At 34.7% G+C, this 21,282-nt stretch overlaps 1 protein-coding gene across 5 annotated transcripts in view; it reads right to left on the bottom strand.

Annotated features, from left to right (window-relative positions):
* Positions 1-21,282, bottom strand: part of LOC118189580 (WD repeat-containing protein WRAP73-like) — a 76,913-nt gene that overhangs the window by 37,029 nt on the left and 18,602 nt on the right. For 4 of the 5 annotated variants that reach the window (XM_035360201.2, XM_035360202.2, XM_035360200.2 and 1 more), the window contains one exon: positions 11,031-11,147. The exons of the other annotated variant lie outside the window; for it this stretch is intronic. In XM_035360201.2, the coding sequence (XP_035216092.1) occupies positions 11,031-11,147 (117 nt within the window). The remainder of the gene's footprint in view (positions 1-11,030; positions 11,148-21,282) is intronic. 5 annotated transcript variants of the gene reach the window in all.

Consider the following 21,282-nt stretch of genomic DNA (forward strand, 5'->3'; position numbering starts at 1 on the left):
AACTAATTTTTGAAGTCTTACACTACAGCAGCATTTGTGATTTTAACTTAATTTAGTCTTCTTTTTCTGAAATTCCTTTACTTTAAGCATGTTAAAATTTAGTACAACATAATTGAGCTTCATCTTATTTTTTATATATAAAATAGCATTTATAAGGTTCATTCATGTGTTTTCTTAACTTATTAAGAAGAATAATAATTACGAATCTTTCTGTAAACTGCGCACAGTTTCTGAAGTTTTTATCTTTGTAAAAATTCTGTTTTTGTATCATTTTGCATTTCAGTTTAGTTTTATTATGGATTTATTTTAATTGTTTGTTTTAAACTAGTAGGGTCTCAAAGAAGTGTCAAGATAGTTCTTGTCATTATGAGAGTTTTAGAAATTTTTTTTATTTATTTGCATTTATGCATAATTAATTAACAGCAGTTTGAATCACATAATGGCAGAAAGAATGAAACATGTGTTCAGCCTTTATTAATCATCAGGATTTAATGTTTTAAATACACACCCCTTGAAAAATTCTATTTGAAGTATTAAACAGAAAGTGATTAATAGTTTTTATTTGTTTCTCCCATATATTTATATTTAATTTTAATCCCCCTTTTAAAAAATTTTCTCCAGCTTTTACATTTCACTATTAATTAGCAACAGACAAAATTAACGATTAATGCCCTAAACAATTTTCTTTAGGATAGGATAATCTTTTTAATAAAAAATTTCTTATTATAATAATTTTTTTAGAATTCAATCATCTGCAGCTCAAGTGCAGGAATTATTTAATTATATATATATATATATATTTTACCTTATGTATTTGCATTTTCAAGAGTTTAAAAGTGGAGCTAGTAGTACAATTAATTCTTAAAATTTTTTTATATGTGTGAAGTTTTGTTTATACTGGGCCAACAAAAAATTCCCTAAATCTCAGAATTAATAACCATAGGTCTCATATTAAAAAGTTTAAACTCAAACAAATTTCTTTTTAACTTGGCAGTAATCGAATGTATTCAAATACATGATTTCAGCAATATTCAAAATTTTTATTTTTGATATAATTTCTAAAGTAAAACAAAGACATTTTAAAGACCCAATTTGTATTCTTACAACATAAATCACTTTATGCATATGGTCTCAGCTCCTACATTCAGAGTACTGCAGAATACAAAAGTTCCTCTACTCACAGTCAAATTAAAATTTACAGTTAACTAGAGAGGTATTAAAAAGATTTTTTTACAAAATTTGCCACTATAAATAGAGAACAACTACAAAATAACTTTAACAAATTGCTTTGTGCTGATTCTTTCACAAAAAATCTCTTCACACTTTTAATAAAAAAATTTTGTGGCAACTACTTAATCATTTCCAGCACCAATGGTTTCCAACTATTAAAGACCTACTAATTTATTTCTGCAATTTTAAATTAGACAAAAGCAAAATACTGACTAAAAAAAGGCTTGCTGCACTATGAACTTTAATCATCCGGCTCATGATTCACTTAACATTAATCAAGTTATTAAATCATTTCATCATCTGTTTCCAGTTAACAAATACAAAACCGTCCTTTGTTTCAAATAGATAAAGACCTTATCACTTAACCAGCACGATTTAGATTCTGAGACTATGAAATCAACCAGAGTATCTTCATTTTGTGGAATAACACCATGCCCGTATGTACTTTGCATTTATATACAATTAATTAGCAGCTTACTGGAAATTTAAAAATAGTAGAAGCCCAAGCTTTCAGACAATTAATGCAAATAGGTACAAAGTTAAGACCAGTCTTCAAAGTTAGTAAACAATTCTGCATCAACACCTTTGAAAATAACTTGAACGCATTCATAGCTTCTTCAAGCTTCAAAACTAATTTACCCAGTATCTTATTTTTAAAATGAAAAGCAAAAATTTTCAACAGCTTCAAACATAACTTATTTCAGTTGAACAAACTGCCATGTGATTACAACAGAACAAAAATTACTTACGAAATCATTCAGCTTAGAGAAAAAAAATTGTCCTCACTAAAATTTATAAAGTCAGTAACAGTTTCAGTGTTATTTTAAATGTCTTTTATTGCAACCTTGTTGAGAAAGAGCTTAAGAATATTATAATCTATAAAAAGACCAATTCCAGTATGACTTCCATCAAAAACAATATTAGAGCCTTCTGTCGCAGACTAAAAATTTCGATAACAGCCAACTCAACCATTTCTCTAACTTATATGCACTTCCTAAATTTCCCAAATCTCCTTTAAAGTTCAAGGTCACAGCCAAATACACTAAGAACTGCCTCACAGAAACTGACAAGTTTTGCTGAAAAGCTTAAGCAAATTCTTAACATCATTTCACACATGGTAAATCAAGAATACCGGTGCAACTGGATTATTAATAATCATAAGTTTTGTCTGCAATTCAAGATCTTGAAATAAAAAATTTTAGCTGTTATGATTTCGAAAATCTTTATAAATGATTCCCAACAGACTTTCCTGACTATAGAATAAAGGCAACAAGAATTATTTATTTATAATTTTTATATATAATGGCATTCATTAAAAAATAAATTCTTAATTTATTGAAAACATAGTTGAGGCTCTCGAAATGTTTTGGTTGCAACATGTAGCCCCAAGTGACATGAAGTTTGAGTAACCCTGGCTATTTACTCAAAAAAACAAGCACTACCAAATTATCAAAGAACTAAATACATAAAAAAGATAATAAGTAGTCACAAATTAGATTATACAAAATACACAATGAACATAAAATTATCATGGAAAATATATTAAATAAATAAAAATATACAAAACTATACAACGTATAAAATCCAATATACAAAACATTAATAAAAATATAAAATTTCTCAAACATAAACAATACATTTAATTATATATATCTTACTCAAAAACTAATAATATATATGCCACATCAGCATAAACATTAATGATTAAAAAAAAATTTACAAAGTATCAGTTAATAGGAGATACTGATATTGTAACGTTGCGCGCCTCCAACTTGCACGCAACCAAGAGGTGACTGTGAAAACTGTATAAAACACAGAGTCTTGTGAAGGGTTTAAGTCCCTTTTTATTCAACGCAAAAATTACAATTGCGTGCTCTTGACGCTCACAGACTGTGCCAACTCGGTAGTCAAATAAAAATAATAACCTGAAAAGAAACTAAAGACAAGACTCTAACTACGAGGCTCTCTAAAATAATTAACTCACCGCGTTTTACAATACCGCTGTTAATTCAGCAGACTTGAAGCTCACTTGGACGATTAACACTACTTCCCGCCAAGCACATAGGCGAAACGCGGGGTTCTTCAATTTCTCGCTAACTACCTCCGCGCTCATGAAGTAAGAATATCACACCCCGAACTTGTTTCCTTTCTATTTAAATCATAATACTTCCGCTGATAATTTGAATCCTTGCGCGTTCTACTCAAATTTACATATTCTGGCATTGGCAGTTCCAGGGGAAAGTAAGGCTTGACAGGAAAGATAGTTTAAACTTAAAATAAATATAAACCCTACATTTGCCGCTGCCAGAATTTGGAAAACTTGGAAGCAGGTCCTACAAACGACCTGTTGTAAGTTTCTCTAATTCTGAACTAACTGGCGAGAACCTCGTTTACACAAAAAAAATCTTATGTAACAAATTGTATGCTACAATTCTGTTGCTCGTTATAAAGCTCTCTTCTTACAGCAACTTTTCCTGGACTTCATCAATCAATCTTGGTCTTTCCTTCCAGCATCTGGAAGGAATAAGTATCAGTATCTTTCTACATACATTATAATTTACACTTTCTTGACACAATAAATTTTTGTTTTTAAACGATTCGTTTTTCTTAGTTATTGCTTACTTCACATTCATTCAATTTTTCAAACATTAATTTAACTTTACCCTGGCTCTCCACCCTGTGTGGTGTCAAACGGGAATATTCGTGTTTTAGTCTTACAACACTTCCCCTAACCACCATGATTTGTTAGAATTCAACGACCAAATAGACACACCTTACTCGACATTCTACAACTCAATGAGCTACTTTAATATTCTTAAAAATTCAAATGTAGGTGGAGAACCCTACAAAACACATTCATTCTAACTTCCCCCTCATTCATCTTTAGGCTTTTGCTCTAAAGCATGACTTTATCTACAATTTAATACTTAAAAATTTTGACTTCATTGCTTTTAAGCATTCACTTTTAGCATCTACAATTTTATGCTTCTAGACTAAATTCTACTTTTACATAACATTCAAGTATTTACGTACATTTACAAAATTTTAATACATATGATTTTTACAATTTACCATAAAATGAATAAGAGAAAATAAATTTTTACTTTACTCATTCTTCGCCAAGCTGGCGGCACTGAAACTAAAATTCTTACTAATACAAGAATACGAAGTTATTTTTATCTTCGGCCAAATTTTGGCTTTAACATAACAGAATTAGTCTTTCGACCAACAGAAAATGCTTGTTTTTAGCTTTTACACTTAAAGAAAATGATACTATTGCCTTAGCTAAATAAAGTAAAACAAACTAAGTCTCAACCGAGACATATTGACTTTCGTCAAAACATAGAACTTCGCACTTATGCATAACATTTCGGAACAAAAGAGAAAAAAAAAAATTTATAGAAGGTTTTAACTTATCTTTGAGTTTTCGATGCTTGAAACTCCGTCATTCGTTTTTGGCAAAATTGGTCCCAAGTTAGAGGTTTCATGGATGTCAATCTTCTCCTTATTGATCTCCGAGTGTCGTCCACACTTTTTCTTTTGCGTCCTCTACATGCTGGCCTCTTGGCGGAGTAATCGTCTGGTTGTTGGCATTTCCGTTTAACCCTGGGACGGCTGGTCTTGACGTCCTCCGGTCTGGAGTCCTTCTTGAATTTCTTCTGTTCCTCGTATTTTTGTGCCTCCTGTTGGCGTTTCAGTTTCCGGAACGGCGGCCTTGCTGGCACCTGACTCTGTGGCCGTGTGCGCATTCTCCTTGATGTATAATTTTTCCTGCAATCCTTTGTAGGTGGTGTTTTTCTCTTTACCACGGTTTCTTTACCCGGTGCATCTGTATTTTTGTTTTTCTTAAACGATAGCGTTTGAAAATTATTTTTTCTTTTTGATACCGACGTCCGGGTTGTAGAAGGGCCAGGTCTCTCTTCAGTTCTCTGTTTCTTGGGTGGTGGAATAGTTGTTGTCTCTGGACCTTCTATTTCGTTTAGACTTGAGTCCTGCAAGAAACTTTTAAGGATTTCAAAATCATTTGGATTATAGTATTTTTTCACCTGGTCGGGACCTGCTTTTCAGATTTCCCCTCTCTCGTTCTTAAGATATACGACTACTCCTTTGATTTCCTGAATTACATAGAGGCCTTCAAACTTTGGAGCTAGCTTTGCCGTAAAATTGTCTGGGGCACTTGATAAAGAAAATTTCCACTTCAATACTTTATCCCCAACTTTAAAATCTGCTTCACGGCGTTTTCTATCATAATATATTTTCTGCCTATTTCTTGCCGTATCCGAGCTTTTAAGCGCCTGATCAATTAGCTTTTGCACATCTTTTTGTTTAAACTCCTGCTCTCTTTGTTGCACAAAGAATAATTTATCTAAAGGTGTAATTAATTTTCGGCCTAAGAATAATTCTGCTGGAGTTTTTCCCGTAGTATCATGATGTGCCGTTCTTAAAGCATAAGCTAATTCATTTATGTAGCCATCCCAGCGCTTGTGATGTGTGCTCACGAAACTGCGAATTATTTTTACTATGTTTTTATTAACTCTTTCTGCTATGTTAGCCTGTGGTCTATACGGAACCATTTTGATATGGCGTATGCCAAGTCCATTGCATATGTTTTCAAATATTTGACTAATGAATTGTTTTCCGTTATCGCTAATGACTTTTATCGGTGCACCGTATTTTAAAATGTATCTGTGTAAGAATGCATCTGCGACTGTTTTGGCTGACGCGCGTTTAAGTGGAACAATTTCTGTCCATTTTGAAAAATGATCTACTATTACTAAAAGAAAACGATTTTTATTTAACTCGCTCTGGGGGAAGGGACCAAGGAGATCTATGCCTAAAATTTCATTCGGAAATGTAGCGCGAATGCTATTTAAGTACCCGGCCGGGCTGTAATTAATATCATTTATTAACTGACATTGATTGCAGGACCTGACATACGCCGTTACTATTTTGTATAATTGCGGGAAATATACCGCCTCGCGTACCCTTTTTAAAGTCTTTCTGACCCCTAGGTGGCCCGCTGTTTTTGCTTCGTGCAACTCCTTCAAAATGCTTAATCGAAGCGAGGCTGGGATGACTGGCTTATACTCAAGATTTTCGTTTGTTGTTTTCGTATAAAATAATAAATTATCTATTATTTCATAGTTTTTTGCTCTATTTCTTATCGCATCGATATCTGTGTGCTCGAAGCTTTTGGGGTCTTTCAAATAAGCATAGATATTTCCAAATTCAGGATCAGCTTTCAGTTCAGTAATAACCGTATCTCTAGAATCTAAAATTTTTGAAGTCAACACAGCACATTTAAGTTCATTTCCTTCATCGTCCAGTTTTATACGAGAAAGTGCGTCAGCTACATTGTTTTCCTTACCCGATTTATATTTTATTGTGATATTATATTCTTGGAGTTTTAAAGCCCACCTTATTAACCTGGGCGTTAGGTTTTTCCCCGAGTAAAGTCTACCAACAGCCGCATGATCCGAAAAGACTGGTACTGGCGATTTGCCGAAATAAACTCGAAATTTGTGTACAGCCATTAATACGGCTAATGTTTCTCTTTCTGTAGCTGTATAATTCCTTTGTGTCTGATTCAACGTTTTACTAAAAAATGCCAGCGGATGGTTATTTTGCATAAGAACCGCACCCACCACATAGTCTGACGCATCTGCTGCAATTTCCAGGTTTTCGTCCCCCTCCGGGAATTTTAAAACAGGGGCATTAATAAGCGCTTCTTTTAATTTTCAAAAGCTGTGTTAGCTTCCGCTGTCCACGTAAATTTCCCCTTTTTTCTTTTGATTACTAAGAGTGGTTCAACAATATTAGCGAAATCTTTTATGAAAGATCGATAGTAAGAACATAACCCAAGGAACGAAGAAAGTTTCTTGGCAGTGTTGGGCGGTGGGAAATTCTTAATAGCTTTTATTTTTCAATCTTACGTTTCTATACCCTTTTGCGAAATTTTATAACCGAGATATTTAAGTTCTTTAGTTGCGAACTTGCATTTTGAGGCGTTAATTGTAAGACCGGCCTCTTTTAATAATTTAAAAACCTCTTCCAAGTCTTTAATGTGTTGTTCCAAAGTACTACTCGTTATAATTATATCATCTAGATAGATTAAAGTCGATTTTCCTAGGACAGGCTTTAGAACAATGTCCATAGCTCTCTGGAATGTTGATGGGGCCCCACACAACCCAAAAGGCATGCGTAAAAATGCATAAGTGCCCGATTTTGTTATAAACGCAGTTTTATGTATATCTTCGGGTCTCATAGCTATTTGATAGTAGCCAGACGTTAAGTCCAAAGTAGACATATATCTTGTCGATTTGATCTGTCTAATGATCTCGTCTATAACCGGCAAAGGGTAAACTGGAAATTTGGTAATACTATTTAGTTTTCTGTAATCAATAGCAAAACTCCAAGCCCTTTTATCCGAAGGAGGAAGCTCGTTCTTTTTCCTACATAGTACGACTGGACTCGCGTACTCACTATTTATGGGCGTTATTATCTGGTTCTGCAGCATTTCCTGAATGTGTTTCTCAATATTTTGCTCTTTCTGTTTATCATACCGGTACGGTTTAGTCCTACAGGGTTTATCGGCAGTTAGTTGTATATCATGTGTTACAATTTGACAGTTACCAGGCCGTTCTGAAAACAAGTTTGAAAAAGTACTCACCACTTGCTGGATGGCTTGGCTTTCATGGACATTCAAATGGCTAAGGTCTACCTGCGGTTGTTTCACTGGCTCCACCACCCTCCGATCCATTTCCAGCAGAATCGAATTATGGGCGTTATTATTTTATTCTTTAACATCTCCTGAATATGTTCCTCGATGATTACGTCTTTTTGTTTGTCATAGCGATAAGGTTTAGTCCTACAAGGTTTTTCGGCATTTAATTGAATCTTATGCGTTACTATTTGGCAGTTTCCTGGTTTTTCTGAAAACAAATGAGAAAAATTACTCACCACTTGCTGTATTGCTTTACTTTCATGGTCATTCAGATGGCTAAGGTCCAATAGCGGTGTCTCCACAGGTTCCACCACCCTCTGGTCCATCTCCAACACCACGGAACTATCTTGAAAATTTAATTTGGCCCTCGTGGCCCTTAAAAAGTCCATACTTAAAATAAGAGAATGTTGCAGATCTTTCACCACAAAAATTAATACTTTGAGACTTTCCTCTTTTACCTGTAAGTTTAATGATAATTTCCCGATGCAGTGACATGTTTTTCCTTGCGCCGCTATAATTTCTGTATTTTTGGTTTTAAATAGTCGTACCCTATAAAAATTCTTTTTGAAGAAATTTTCACTCATAAAATTTCCTTCTGCTCCTGTATCGATGAGGGCTTCTACTGGTACATCGCCAACCAGGACTTGTATAATTGGTAGCTGTGAGTTTTTTACGATGACCATATTTAAATGTCTATTTGAGGGTTTTTTTAAAACTTCCGGGATCTGGACCCTCCCTTTCACAGGCCCCTCTACTCGTTTAAAGCTTTCCTTTCAATCTGTGTCTTCTGGGTACGCGGATGTTTATTTTCAAATTTTCTTTTTGGGCCTTGACCTTCGAGTTTCGATGCGTTAGCTTGATAGCTTTTTCCCCATAAGAGCGATTTCCATTTCTGGTTTCCTCCTTTGAAGATTTCCTTCAGGTACTTTGAGAATATGTTTCCCCTCTCGCTTTTTCCGCTATTCTGCGATTTTGAAACTTCACCGCCAATTCGAAGAGTTCCTGCAATGTGCTTGGGTTTCTAATTTCAAAGTAGTCTTGAACAGCGGGTAACAATCTTGGTAATATTATTTCAATAATCTCCGCATCGGGTTTCTTTCCATACAGCATATCCGTTAACTTGATTTTTCGTAGAATAAAGTCCGTCAATTCTGCTGTATCCCGTTGATAGAAACTATATAGCTCGGCTTCCAGCCGCGCGCAATCTTTCACTATGGGGAAGGCCTTTACTAACGATTTTTTGAAATTTTCAAATATATATGTCTGGCTTCCAAATTCCCCTAATAAAAATTTGCCGATGTTTTTCCACCATAGCGCGGCCTGTCCTCTTAGTGCTGATGTGGCGCTGGCAACTTTTTGTCTTTCGGGAACAGGGTAGAGCTGAAAGTGGTTTTCTAGACCTTCTAGAAATACCGCCACCGAATTTTTTCCGTCGAAATGGACGTTTGGCTTGATTGACGCTCTCAAAGTCTGGACCAGGTATCCAAATCCTTCTAACTGGCTTGTCATTTCTTGGTGTTGTCCAGCGGCTTCCATCCAGTTTTCGGCCATTTCAGTTCGATAAGTGTTTGGGCGCCAATGTAACGTTGCGCGCCTCCAACTTGCACGCAACCAAGAGGTGACTGTGAAAACTGTATAAAACACAGAGTCTTGTGAAGGGTTTAAGTCCCTTTTCATTCAACGTAAAAATTACAATTGCGTGCTCTTGACGCTCACAGACTGTGCCAACTCGGCAGTCAAATAAAAATAATAACCTGAAAAGAAACTAAAGACAAGACTCTAACTACGAGGCTCTCTAAAATAACTAACTCACCGCATTTTACAATACCGCTGTTAATTCAGCAGACTTGAAGCTCACTTGGACGATTAACACTACTTCCCGCCAAGCACATAGGCCGAAACGCGGGGTTCTCCAATTTCTCGCTAACTACCTCCGCGCTCGTGAAGTAAGAATATCACACCCCGAACTTGTTTCCTTTCTATTTAAATCATGATACTTCCGCTGATAATTTGAATCCTTGCGCGTTCTACTCAAATTTACATATTCTGGCATTGGCAGTTCCAGGGAAAAGTAAGGCTTGACAGGAAAGATAGTTTAAACTTAAAATAAATGTTAGTTAAAATAAATATAAACCCTACAATATAATAATAATAACAACAAAAAAATTACTATATACAGTGTATTTTTAATTACTCCAGCTAACAGGTATCCAAGCTAATCCATGGCCTGCTCCCTGATGAGAAGGCCACATATAATTCAAAAATAAGTATAATTCAAACTATAAGTTTTCATAGTATGTGCTTATTTTCATAGTATGGTATGTGTTTATTTCTTTTTTTTTAAAAAAAAAAAAAAAAAAAAAAAGGTAATTTTACTTTGTTTTTGATAAACTAAAATATTTGACGAATTTCACTGTGCATTTTTCGAAGTGTTATTTTGTCATTGCATTCAAATCCCGTTTGGTTCATGAAGTCCAGAGTAATTTCAATAGATATTATTGTGGTCTCAAGATGAAACTGTCAGTATCTTCTTCACTTGCATTTTCAGTATTATTCTCTGCCTCTTCTATTCTTGTGACATTTGGAACAATATTCATACTCATGCAGTGAAAGTTTGGCTTAGCCGAATCGCCATTGAACTATTCCTTGATGTTTTTTTGATCAACATATTCAGAGAATTTTATATTTCCAATTCTGTGGCTTCAGTTATCGTTTCAACTTCTTCATAATTAGCTATTTTGCCTATGCACATACAGGACAAATTACACAAGGGAATCATTGAAACTAAACCTAAAGATGCATGCAATTCAGTAGTTTTTTTTTTTTTTTTTTTTTTTTTTTTTTTTTTTTTTTTTTTATAGCCTGCTCGAACTTGTTCATGTTTTGCATTGCATGCATCGGCACCACCATGAATGCACCAGTATTTTGCACTTGTATAATTGACAGTACACTTTAATTTGAAAGCTCATCAGGAGCTAATTTAAGACACGATATCTGATATATTAATAATATATTTAATTCTCGCAAGAAAACTGGAAAATTACATCTTGTTCTAGAACAAAAATTTGTGACTTACGTGAAATTCACAAAGAATAAGAATGTGTCGGCTGTCAGGAGCCCAAGATGCATGAGTAATTGCTAAACAACCCTCATTAATTCTACCTCTCCAAGACAAACAATTAAGATTCCATACCTGTAAAATTAATAAATGTATAAAGGTTAAATGTAAAATAATCTTTCCTACAAAAATTATACATATATAAATTTACTAATGATTGAATATGGAATGTTAAATTAATGTTCAACTGATAATCTATTTTACAATATTTGAATCCTGTCTGAATTGCATAACTGAAGCAAGAAATATAAGTAAAACTTGCGTAATTCATTTAATAAACAAAAATTATTAAGTGATTTACAAGTTCCATTATAGAGAACAGAATATTTCTGTTAAATAAATATGAATTTTCTCCATGATTATTAAAAATTCTAGACAATTTTGGTCTTTTGTGAAGATGGTTAACTTAGAAAAACTAAAAAATCAGTGATGAAATTATTGATTTGCATAATGTATTTACCTTGGATTTACTAGATGTTAAAGGAAGAATTTCTTTAGTAAAGTGTGATATGTTAATTTATTAATAAACGGTTCTCCAAAAGCCAAAAATGAGTGCAAGCATCCATTCTATTAAGCTTCTGACATCGCTAACATATCAGAAGACTTTTAGAGATTTTGCCACTCGGGCTTGTGAGGGCAAGCCTTGGAGTGCTCTCTCATCAAACCCAGCTTTTGTTCCTGACCACCCGCAAACAGTTGCGGTTGCATCTTTTAGTCTATTGACAGGACATGACTGTGTACAGATTTGTTTATTTCGCATTGGACTAGCCGATTCGCTGTTGTGTGTTTTATGTAATAGTGGACAGCCAATGACGGTGGAACATTTGGATGAGTGTGAAGCACTGGCAAATTTTTCTTGTAGATTTCGGCACTATTGGCAAGCAAGGAGTTTAATGGCCTAACGGCCAATGTAACTGGCATTTGACAAACAATAAAAAATAATTTATTAATATCTAATTTGTTTTTAGCTCATGCTACTATATTAATAAAATTACAAATTAATTACAAAGATAAGTAATGTATACTCAAGTGAAAATGAATATATTGTTACGAATTTGGTATTTAAAAAGCTAATGTTAGTTCAATTATAAATTAAATGGTTTTATTTCTCGCGCAGTGCAGCGCGTGACGAATATTAAAAGAAAGCTAAGCCGGAAAATTGAAAATACAACAGCGCATGCATTAAATAAATAAATATCTCTTTTTGATTTCGAGAAAATACTAGAAAATTCTAGCGCATGATTTTTAAAATTTTATAAAATGAGGAAAACCTCTCAGTTCGTAGTTGCTGCTTAGTTTCTTGTTGTTTAGAAAACTGCTCTTGTTGACTGTAGCGAATTCGCGGATTAGCATTCTTTAGCTGTTTTGAATTACGTTCTGTTGGACATTTGAGTAGTTAAAAGATAACTACTGTGAGATATTGTAATACTGCATGATAATTTGAGAAAATTTAAGCATTTTTGTTGTGATAATAATAAATTTTTGTTCATTTTTCATCGGACTTGTGCATTCTTTTCGTAACGAACCTGTACGCATGCAACAATTTTTGGTTCAGACAAAAATTTGGTACTAGAATTCTCTAGTACTTTCTCGAAATCAAAAAGAGATATTTATTTATTTAATGCACGTGCTCTTGTATTTTCAATTTTCCGGCTTAGCTTTCTTTTAATATTCGTCACGCGCTGCACTGCGCAAGAAATAAAACCATTTAATTTATAATTGAACTAACATTAGCTTTTTAAATACCAAATTCGTAACTGCCCCTGGAGGCTCGGCCGGGACCCCACTTCTGGACTTAAACAGCCCTGACTGGATGGCGGTCTCGACGGGTGGCTTGCTAGGCTGCCTCAAATTTCATGGCGTACACTAAAGCGCTTTTCAGATTTTTAACATCCGCCATTCGCAGTGCTTTCTGTATTTCAGGGTCCCAGATGCCATCGATGAAATATTGCAGGGACAGGATTTCCCTTGTTTCTGTCGGGCACTCTGAAAAGGTATGACGTGACATTCTTTCAACATCCGTGGCGAACTCCTGAACTGTTTTGGATTGGACTTTCTAAGGAAATACAATTTTTCCTTAGACTTTAAAAATAACGAATTGCATTCTACATCTAAGGCCATAGCGTTATTTGGAGTTAATGATGAAGAAGTTAAATCTGTCCATAAAATTATAGCACAAGACAATATCACAATACCAGCCAGAACAGAAATTTTACTTCCTGGATCCATAGCCGAAAGCAGAAATTTCTGCTATGGCATCATAGAATATCCAAATAACTGTAATAGCCCAAAAGGAGTACTAGTAGCCTCAACACTCGTCGACCTACCCAGAACGGTTATCCCGGTGAGAATCGCCAATGTAACTGAGAAGACGAGAATTATTAAGAAAGGTGAAGTGGTTGCAGCATGTACTCCAGTAACCAGCATTGAAAGAAAGAGTAACATCCAAGAATCCGTGTCTTCAGAAAGCATTACATCAGAGTTACTCCAGAACGCGCAATTAAACGATAAAGAGAAGAATGCTGCCGATCATGTCATTAAAGATCTTCAAGTTGTTTTCTCCCGCTCATCTTCTGACGTGGGTCGAACTAGTTTGACACAACATAGAATCGATACCGGTGATCATCCCCCGATCAAGCAACATCCAAGACGTCTACCGTTTGCTAAACAGGAAGAGGTACGAACACTTTTAAAGGATATGGAAGAAGGCGATGTCATCGAGCCTTCAGCAAGTCCATGGGCATCTCCCATCGTCCTAGTCAGAAAGAAAGACGACTCAACAAGATTTTGCATTGACTATCACCGGTTGAATGAGGTTACGAAGAAAGACAGTTACCCTCTTCCTACAATTGACGACATTCTAGACACTCTTTCTGGAAGCAAGTGGTTCTCAATGCTTGATTTAAAGAGTGGGTATTGGCAGGTAGAAATACACCCTGATGATCGAGAAAAGATGGCATTTACTACGGGACAAGGGCTTTGGCAATTCAAGGTGATGCCGTTTGGACTGTGTAATGCGCCGACAACATTTGAACGCCTCATGGAGACTTTTTTGAAAGGTCTTTCCTACGAAGCCTGTCTGATATACCTGGACGATATCATCATCGTCGGAAAGAGTTTTGAAGAGCATCTAGAAAATCTTAGAAAGGTGCTTCAGAAACTGAAAGAAGCCAATCTGAAGCTGAGTCCTGCTAAATGCAAATTGTTCCAAAAGGAAGTGACTTACCTGGGACATGTCATCTCTGCAGAAGGTGTGTGCACGGATCCTGAAAAGGTGTCAGCCGTTAAATCCTGGAAACGTCCCGAAAATGTCCATCAGCTGAGAAGCTTCCTACTATAGGAGCTATTCCTACTAGGGCTTTGCACCTACTATAGGAGATTCATGAAGGACTTTTCTTCCATCGCAAGACCTCTTCACAAGCTGACAGAGAGCAAGCAAAAGTTCTTGTGGACAAAAGATTGCGAGGATGCATTTAACAACTTAAAGGAGGCTTTAACATCTGCTCCGATCCTGATGTATCCTCAGCTTGACAGACCATTTATTCTAGGCACAGACGCGAGCAATGAAAGTGTCGGTGCTGTTTTGTCCAAAGAAATAGACGGCCAAGAATGTGTAGTAGCTTACTGGAGCAAGTGCCTGTCTAAACCGGAGAGGAATTACTGTGTCACTAGGAAAGAGTTGCTCGACATTGTTAAAGCCATAGAGCATTTCCATCATTATCTATACGGCCAAAAATTCCTCCTCCGCATGGACCATGCCTCATTGGCCTGGCTTTTAAATTTCAAGAATCCTGAGGGTCAAATAGCCAGGTGGATACAGAGACTCCAAGAATATGACATCACTATCCGTCATCGTAAGGGATCATCACACGGGAACGCCGACGCCCTGTCTAGAAGACCTTGCCAAGAAAGCTGCCGATATTGTTCCAAGGTGGAAGCGAAATACGAGCTCCTGACTCCGGTCGCAAGACAAATTACAGCATCAACATTGGCTGATTGAGAACCGTGGAGTGATGATGAAGTGAGGAAAGACCAGCTGGAAGACCACCACATTAAACCCATAATTGATTTAATGGAGTCATCAAACTGAAAATCTACCTGGCAGGACATTTCTATCTGTAGTCCTACAACAAAACAATATTGGGCACTCTGGGATTCACTTCACATTCGAAATGGCGTCTTATACCGGAAATTCGAATCAGATGATGGGAAGACATTCTGATAGCAAATGATACTTCCAAGATCCCGGATTCCTGATGTCCTTAAAGAACTACATAACAGCCCTACAGGAGGGCACTTTGGAATAATGAAGACCTTACAGAGAGTTCGTGAGCGCTTTTACTGGAATAATGCAAAGGATGACGTACAAAAGTGGTGCCGATCATGTAATGCCTGTGCAGGTCGAAAAGGACTGAGGGAACTCAGCCGAGGCAAGCTGCAACGTTACAACGTAGGTGCGCTGTTTAAACGTATCGCCTTTGACATCTTGGGACCTCTGCCACGAACTGCTGATGGCAACAAATACATACTCGTTGTCATTGATTACTTCACCAAGTGGCCTGAAGCGTACCCCATTCCTGATCAAGAGGCTGTCGCAATAGCTGAGGTGATGGTACAGCACTGGATTTCCAGGTTCAGAGTTCCTCTTCAGTTACATTCCGATCAGGGAAGGAATTTTACGTCAACAGTAATCAAAGAACTCTGCAAATTACTCGGCATTGACAAAACCCAAACGACGCCGTTACATCCCCAGTCGGATGGCATGGTAGAGAGGTTCAATTGAACCATCCTTAATAACCTCTCATTAGTGGTTTCCAGAAACCAACAGGATTGAGACAAGAAATTGCCACTGTTTTTACTGGCTTACTGCAGTGCTGTCCACGAGACTACCGGCTATTCCCCATCACAGATGCTCTTCGATCGTGACCTTCGTCTGCCTTTTGATCTCTTGTTTGGTCTCCCTCTGGATGCTCCTTCATCGCCTGAGGAATATATTCAAGATCTTCAGGCCCGGTTTGAAGTGATGCACAACTTCGTACAAGAGCGAGTCAACTTGGCAACGGAGAAGATGAAGACCCGCTACAACACAAGAGCTACTGAACATCAATTCCACAAAAGAGACAAGGTGTGGTTGTGGAATCCGACTCGACGGAAAGGACTTTGTCCAAAATTACAGTGACCTTGGGATGGTCCGTACACGGTCCTAAACAGGCTGAATGAAGTCGTGGTTCGGATCCGTAAGTCTTCGAACTCTAAACCTAAAGTCGTTCATTATGACAGGTTAGCTCATTACTATGGCCATAGTACGTAATATAAATAATTGTAAATAATGTAAGACCATGGTCCTTTTTGTTTTTAAATATGTATTTGATTTGATTTGTATTTAGTATTTGATATGCATTTAGTATTAGATTTGTTTAAGTTATCTATTACATTTATTGTTCATGTTGTTTGATATTGTAATGTAATGTTTATGCCTCAGTTGTAAGTTTGGCTTCCTGTCCAGGGATTGTACTGCCCGGGACGTGCAGTCCTTGGGAAGGGGGCAGTGTTACGAATTTGGTATTTAAAAAGCTAACGTTAGTTCAATTATAAATTAAATGGTTTTATTTCTCGCGCAGTGCAGCGCGTGACGAATATTAAAAGAAAGCTAAGCCGGAAAATTGAAAATACAAGAGCGCATGCATTAAATAAATAAATATCTCTTTTTCATTTCGAGAAAATACTAGAAAATTCTAACGCGTTATTTTTAAAATCTTATAGAAGGAGGAAAACATCTCAGTTCATAGTTGCTGCTTAGTTTGTTGTTGTTTAGAAAACTGCTCTTGTTGATTGTAGCGAATTCGCGGATTAGCTTTCTTTAGCTGTTTTGAACTAAGTTTTATTGGACATTTGAGTAGTTAAAAGATAACTACTGTGAGATATCGTAATACTGCATGATAATTTGAGAAAATTTAAGCATTTTTGTTGTGATAATAAATTTTTGTTCATTTTTCATCGAACTTGTGCATTGTTTTCGTAACGAACCCGTACGCATGCAACAATATGAACAAATCACTATTACTTTATACTCAATTTTCCAAAAGATCCCATAAACCATGTATAGATTATATTTTGAACTAAGGAAAAAATATTTGTGTGCTTAATGAAAACAAAATTAAACAAAACTTTACATTAAGTAATTTTAGAAAAATTTACTAATTATTAAAATATTCATTCATTCAAGTCTGCCAATCCTCTTTGAAACACATCACTCTGATATCTTCCATAATTTTTGGTCATATTTCCAAACTTAAAAGCTTTTATTTTTCATTCATGAATATTGGAATCTAATCACTTAAGATTTACAATATTTTTAAAAAATAAAGGCATTTACTAATTATTAAAATATTCATTCATTCAAGTCTGCCAATCCTCTTTGAAACACATCACTCTGATATCTTCCATAATTTTTGGTCATATTTCCAAACTTAAAAGCTTTTATTTTTCATTCATGAATATTGGAATCTAATCACTTAAGATTTACAATATTTTTAAAAAATAAAGGCATTGATAGTTACATTGAACTGTCAGCTTTTAAATTATACAAAACCACTAGCTAAGACAAAGAATGAAAAAAGTTAATAAAAACAACACAGAATTGTGATAAATCATTTAAAGAAAATTATTTTATAATTTAAAGCAACTTATATGATAAATTATATGATGCTGAATAGATAGCCCTCATGTGTTTTATTGCTTCCAATTAAACAACAATAATATATATTGAATCAAAGATTAACTATTCTGTTTCATAAAAATAATTTTTCTGTACAATAAGAACTGGAAATGTAACTTTTTTTATTGATAAAAATACCAAGAATTTTAATTTAATAGCAAAATTACAATTTTTATAGTCATCCTACTGCATATCTGATTGTTTCAATCGAGTTAGAGAGCAGTTGTCTCAAAGAATGCTTTCTTAACTAACATATCAATGTTTGTATTCTCAGAAGTACCGGTCATTTTCAAAGGTAGTCTTCGATAGGAGGGGATAACCATAAGAGGTTTACAGCAACTTCTTTTTTCTTCCCCTCCAATAGTATTGCTAATTTTTTTAGCAGATAGCATTGATACAGATAAAATTGTTACCCAAACTTTCAGAATAATTTGCAACTAATTTTGACTTCCCAGAGTGTGAAATCCAGGAAGTAAATTTTAATTCTCTGTGTGTTTCTATATTTGGTGTATAAAAACATTATTTGATATTTGTATAATTAGTTAGTTTTATTAATTTAAGATTATCAGGAAGCTGTTATACTGAACATTTACTTCAATATTTTTGTTGAATAAACTTTAAGAGCTTAAATAGAGCAAATCCTTTATACAAACAAATAATCAGTATCACTGATATTCATCTCCATAGAAGATTAAAATCACTTAAAACTGTGGATGGTTGTCTTAAAGATGATTTACTGTATTTCAAAATAAATTATCAAACTTGAATATATTTTCACTTAAAAAAATTTCATTTTTTTACACTATTAATATGAGGACCAGTATAGTGAGATCAAATTTAGATACAAATAATTTAATTATTTCATCAGATGCAATGCGAGTCATCATGTATGTTTCGCTTTCTTTTTTTCAGTACAGCTTACAGCTACAAATATCCATAATGTTGTTCAGTAAGATTCAGGCACAGTACCAGTGCCAACATATTGCCAATACATTTGTCTTTCCTGCTGTTCAAATAACACTCATCTGATTTAGAAATGCCAAAATAGTGGGTGAGTGGTTAACACTACTGAATGATATTTATTCAAGGCAAGTCTGAACCCAGGCAAACAGGCTGGCTGCATGTTTGGTTTTCATGGTTTTTCCCATGTGTAACATGAATATAGAAATAGTCCATAGAAATACATTTCCCATAAAGTCCTTCATGATGGCAAACCCTTCTCTTAGGCAGATAACTTGAATTAGAAATGGATGGCTATAATAGTAAATCGCAAGAAAGCAATTATTTAGATTTTCTCATAACACATACTTGGATATTTATGAAATTAACACATAAATAATGCAAATAAAAAAATTAATTACTGATTATTAAGAAAGCATATTGTAGCATGATTTTTGTTTCAAATTACTGTTCTAATTCAAAAATAAAATTGCTACTTGTTATAATGCAAGGCATACCCGTGTCAGTTTGGCCATACTTACTATATATTCTTTTAAATCAAAAATTAATTTGTTTATAATCCATAGTCTACCATAAAAGCTTTTAGTTATTCTTACACTATTTTTTAATTTAAGAATATTTCTATACCATATGCTTTTCTTTGTCGGGTTATAGCAGTAAAATTTTTATTGGCAAGTGAAACCTGAGATATCACCCTACTAAAAATATCAGCTAGTGCTGTGGAATTAACAGAAAAATACCAATGTTACTGTGCTTTTAGCCTGCAGATTCAACATCAGTAGTTTCAAACATGCATAAATTATCAGTTCCCCAAAAGCAATTTTTAAAAATTAAAAAATAAATTATTTATATTATGAAAAAAAGAAAAAAAAGAAAAAAAACTAAACCAAGTGAGAAAAGGCTGGAAAACAGAGAAATATAGCAGTCCAAAACCTTTCGTTTTACATTATCAATATAATCTTGACCAACAACATAAATACACATGCACAATTGAAAGTAACATTTTATTGTTTATATAGTGCTCGATTTATAGTAATTTGATCTTTGTTATTTGAGTTTTTTGAAACTATACATGATAGTGTCCAGTAACATTTTTTCACTGTTCTACTGTTTCTTGAGAATAAGGTTAAAATACCACTATCATTTATTTTCATATTTAAAGAAAAGCATCTTAATGTAGCTCACAGTACAATTTACTTAATAATGACAATGTCTTATTGAGTGCAATTTATGCAATCAACTTTACTACTGCATTCATATATGATAATGCATAAATTAATCTGAACAAAAGATTACTTAAAATTTAATTTTCCTTAAATGGTAACACTATTTAATTCTGAACTTTTCCTTCAGTTTAAGCCACAAGATCAAAACCAAATCAACAGTTTTTGGTTAATTATGAAAGGAAAGCTTGAACTAAGACAAATCAACGTTCAGTTAACAGGGTATAAGTAACCAAATGCATACCAAAGCACCAAATGTGGCAGCCTGTTATTTTGCATAAAACAATGACATTACAGTCAAAAGTCGTTAATCCGGACTCGTCGGGACTTCGGCGATTCCGGATTATCGATTTTTCCGGATTATAGATCATCAGTTTAAATCTCGTAAGATGGCATGCAGAAATTCTAAAATTAAAAATATGAAACCGTAATTTATGAAATAAAGAACAATTATTATCTAAAGGGTATCAAAATTTGCAAAAAGAAAAAGCTTAATATTTATTTGTTTACTTTATTAAACATTTCTTTTAATGTAAGTTGTTTAAGTTTTGCTTCGTTTCATGTGATAATACTTTCTCTTTAATTCTATTAAACAGACATAATTTCTTGTTTAGTTACAAAGTTCCGCTGTTCAAGTCCTATAATTGCTGTGTTGAGAATACCGACTAATTTGTCAATCGAAATGTTTTCGTTTTCAATAACCTCTGGGTCACTTTCTTCACTATCGGAAGCGAATTATAATGACCAGGAACTTGTTTTAAATCATATCAAAGAACGGAGCATATCGAGATGAAATACTACATTTGGTAAGGAATTATAAGCCAAATAAAAACATCTGCGCTGAAGATAAGGATAGTGCTGACAAATCAACTTCCAATTCATTACGTGCCCGCTGCGGCGCGGCGTTCCCCCCGCCGAGCAGCGTGAAATTGATAAACAGATTTCGGATTTCAAAACATACTTTCGCTTTAGATCCTTTACATATTAACAAATATATATCGGAAATTCTATTTGATATAATCGAAAGTTTAAGCTTACTTTTATAAAATTGCTCTTACAGTCTGCAAAAAATAATAAGCCGGATCCAATTCGAAAATTAAGGAACAACGCAATCATCAACATTAACTGAAATAGATAATTAGATAATTTTAGCTTATACGTCCATTATACATAAAACGCGCACGCGAAAACGTATTCTGCACTTGCGCACACTGATATGCGCAGTCGTAAAAGGTCTTACGCGCACGCGTAAACGCCTATGCGCATGTGTCAATGCGGCGCATGCGCAGAAAGTTTTTAGTTTTGATGT

The sequence above is a fragment of the Stegodyphus dumicola genome, chromosome 10 (assembly GCF_044657685.1).
Source record: "Stegodyphus dumicola isolate Sdum_Otavi_A_Nest chromosome 10, ASM4465768v1".
In the NCBI taxonomy this organism is placed as follows: domain Eukaryota; kingdom Metazoa; phylum Arthropoda; class Arachnida; order Araneae; family Eresidae; genus Stegodyphus; species Stegodyphus dumicola.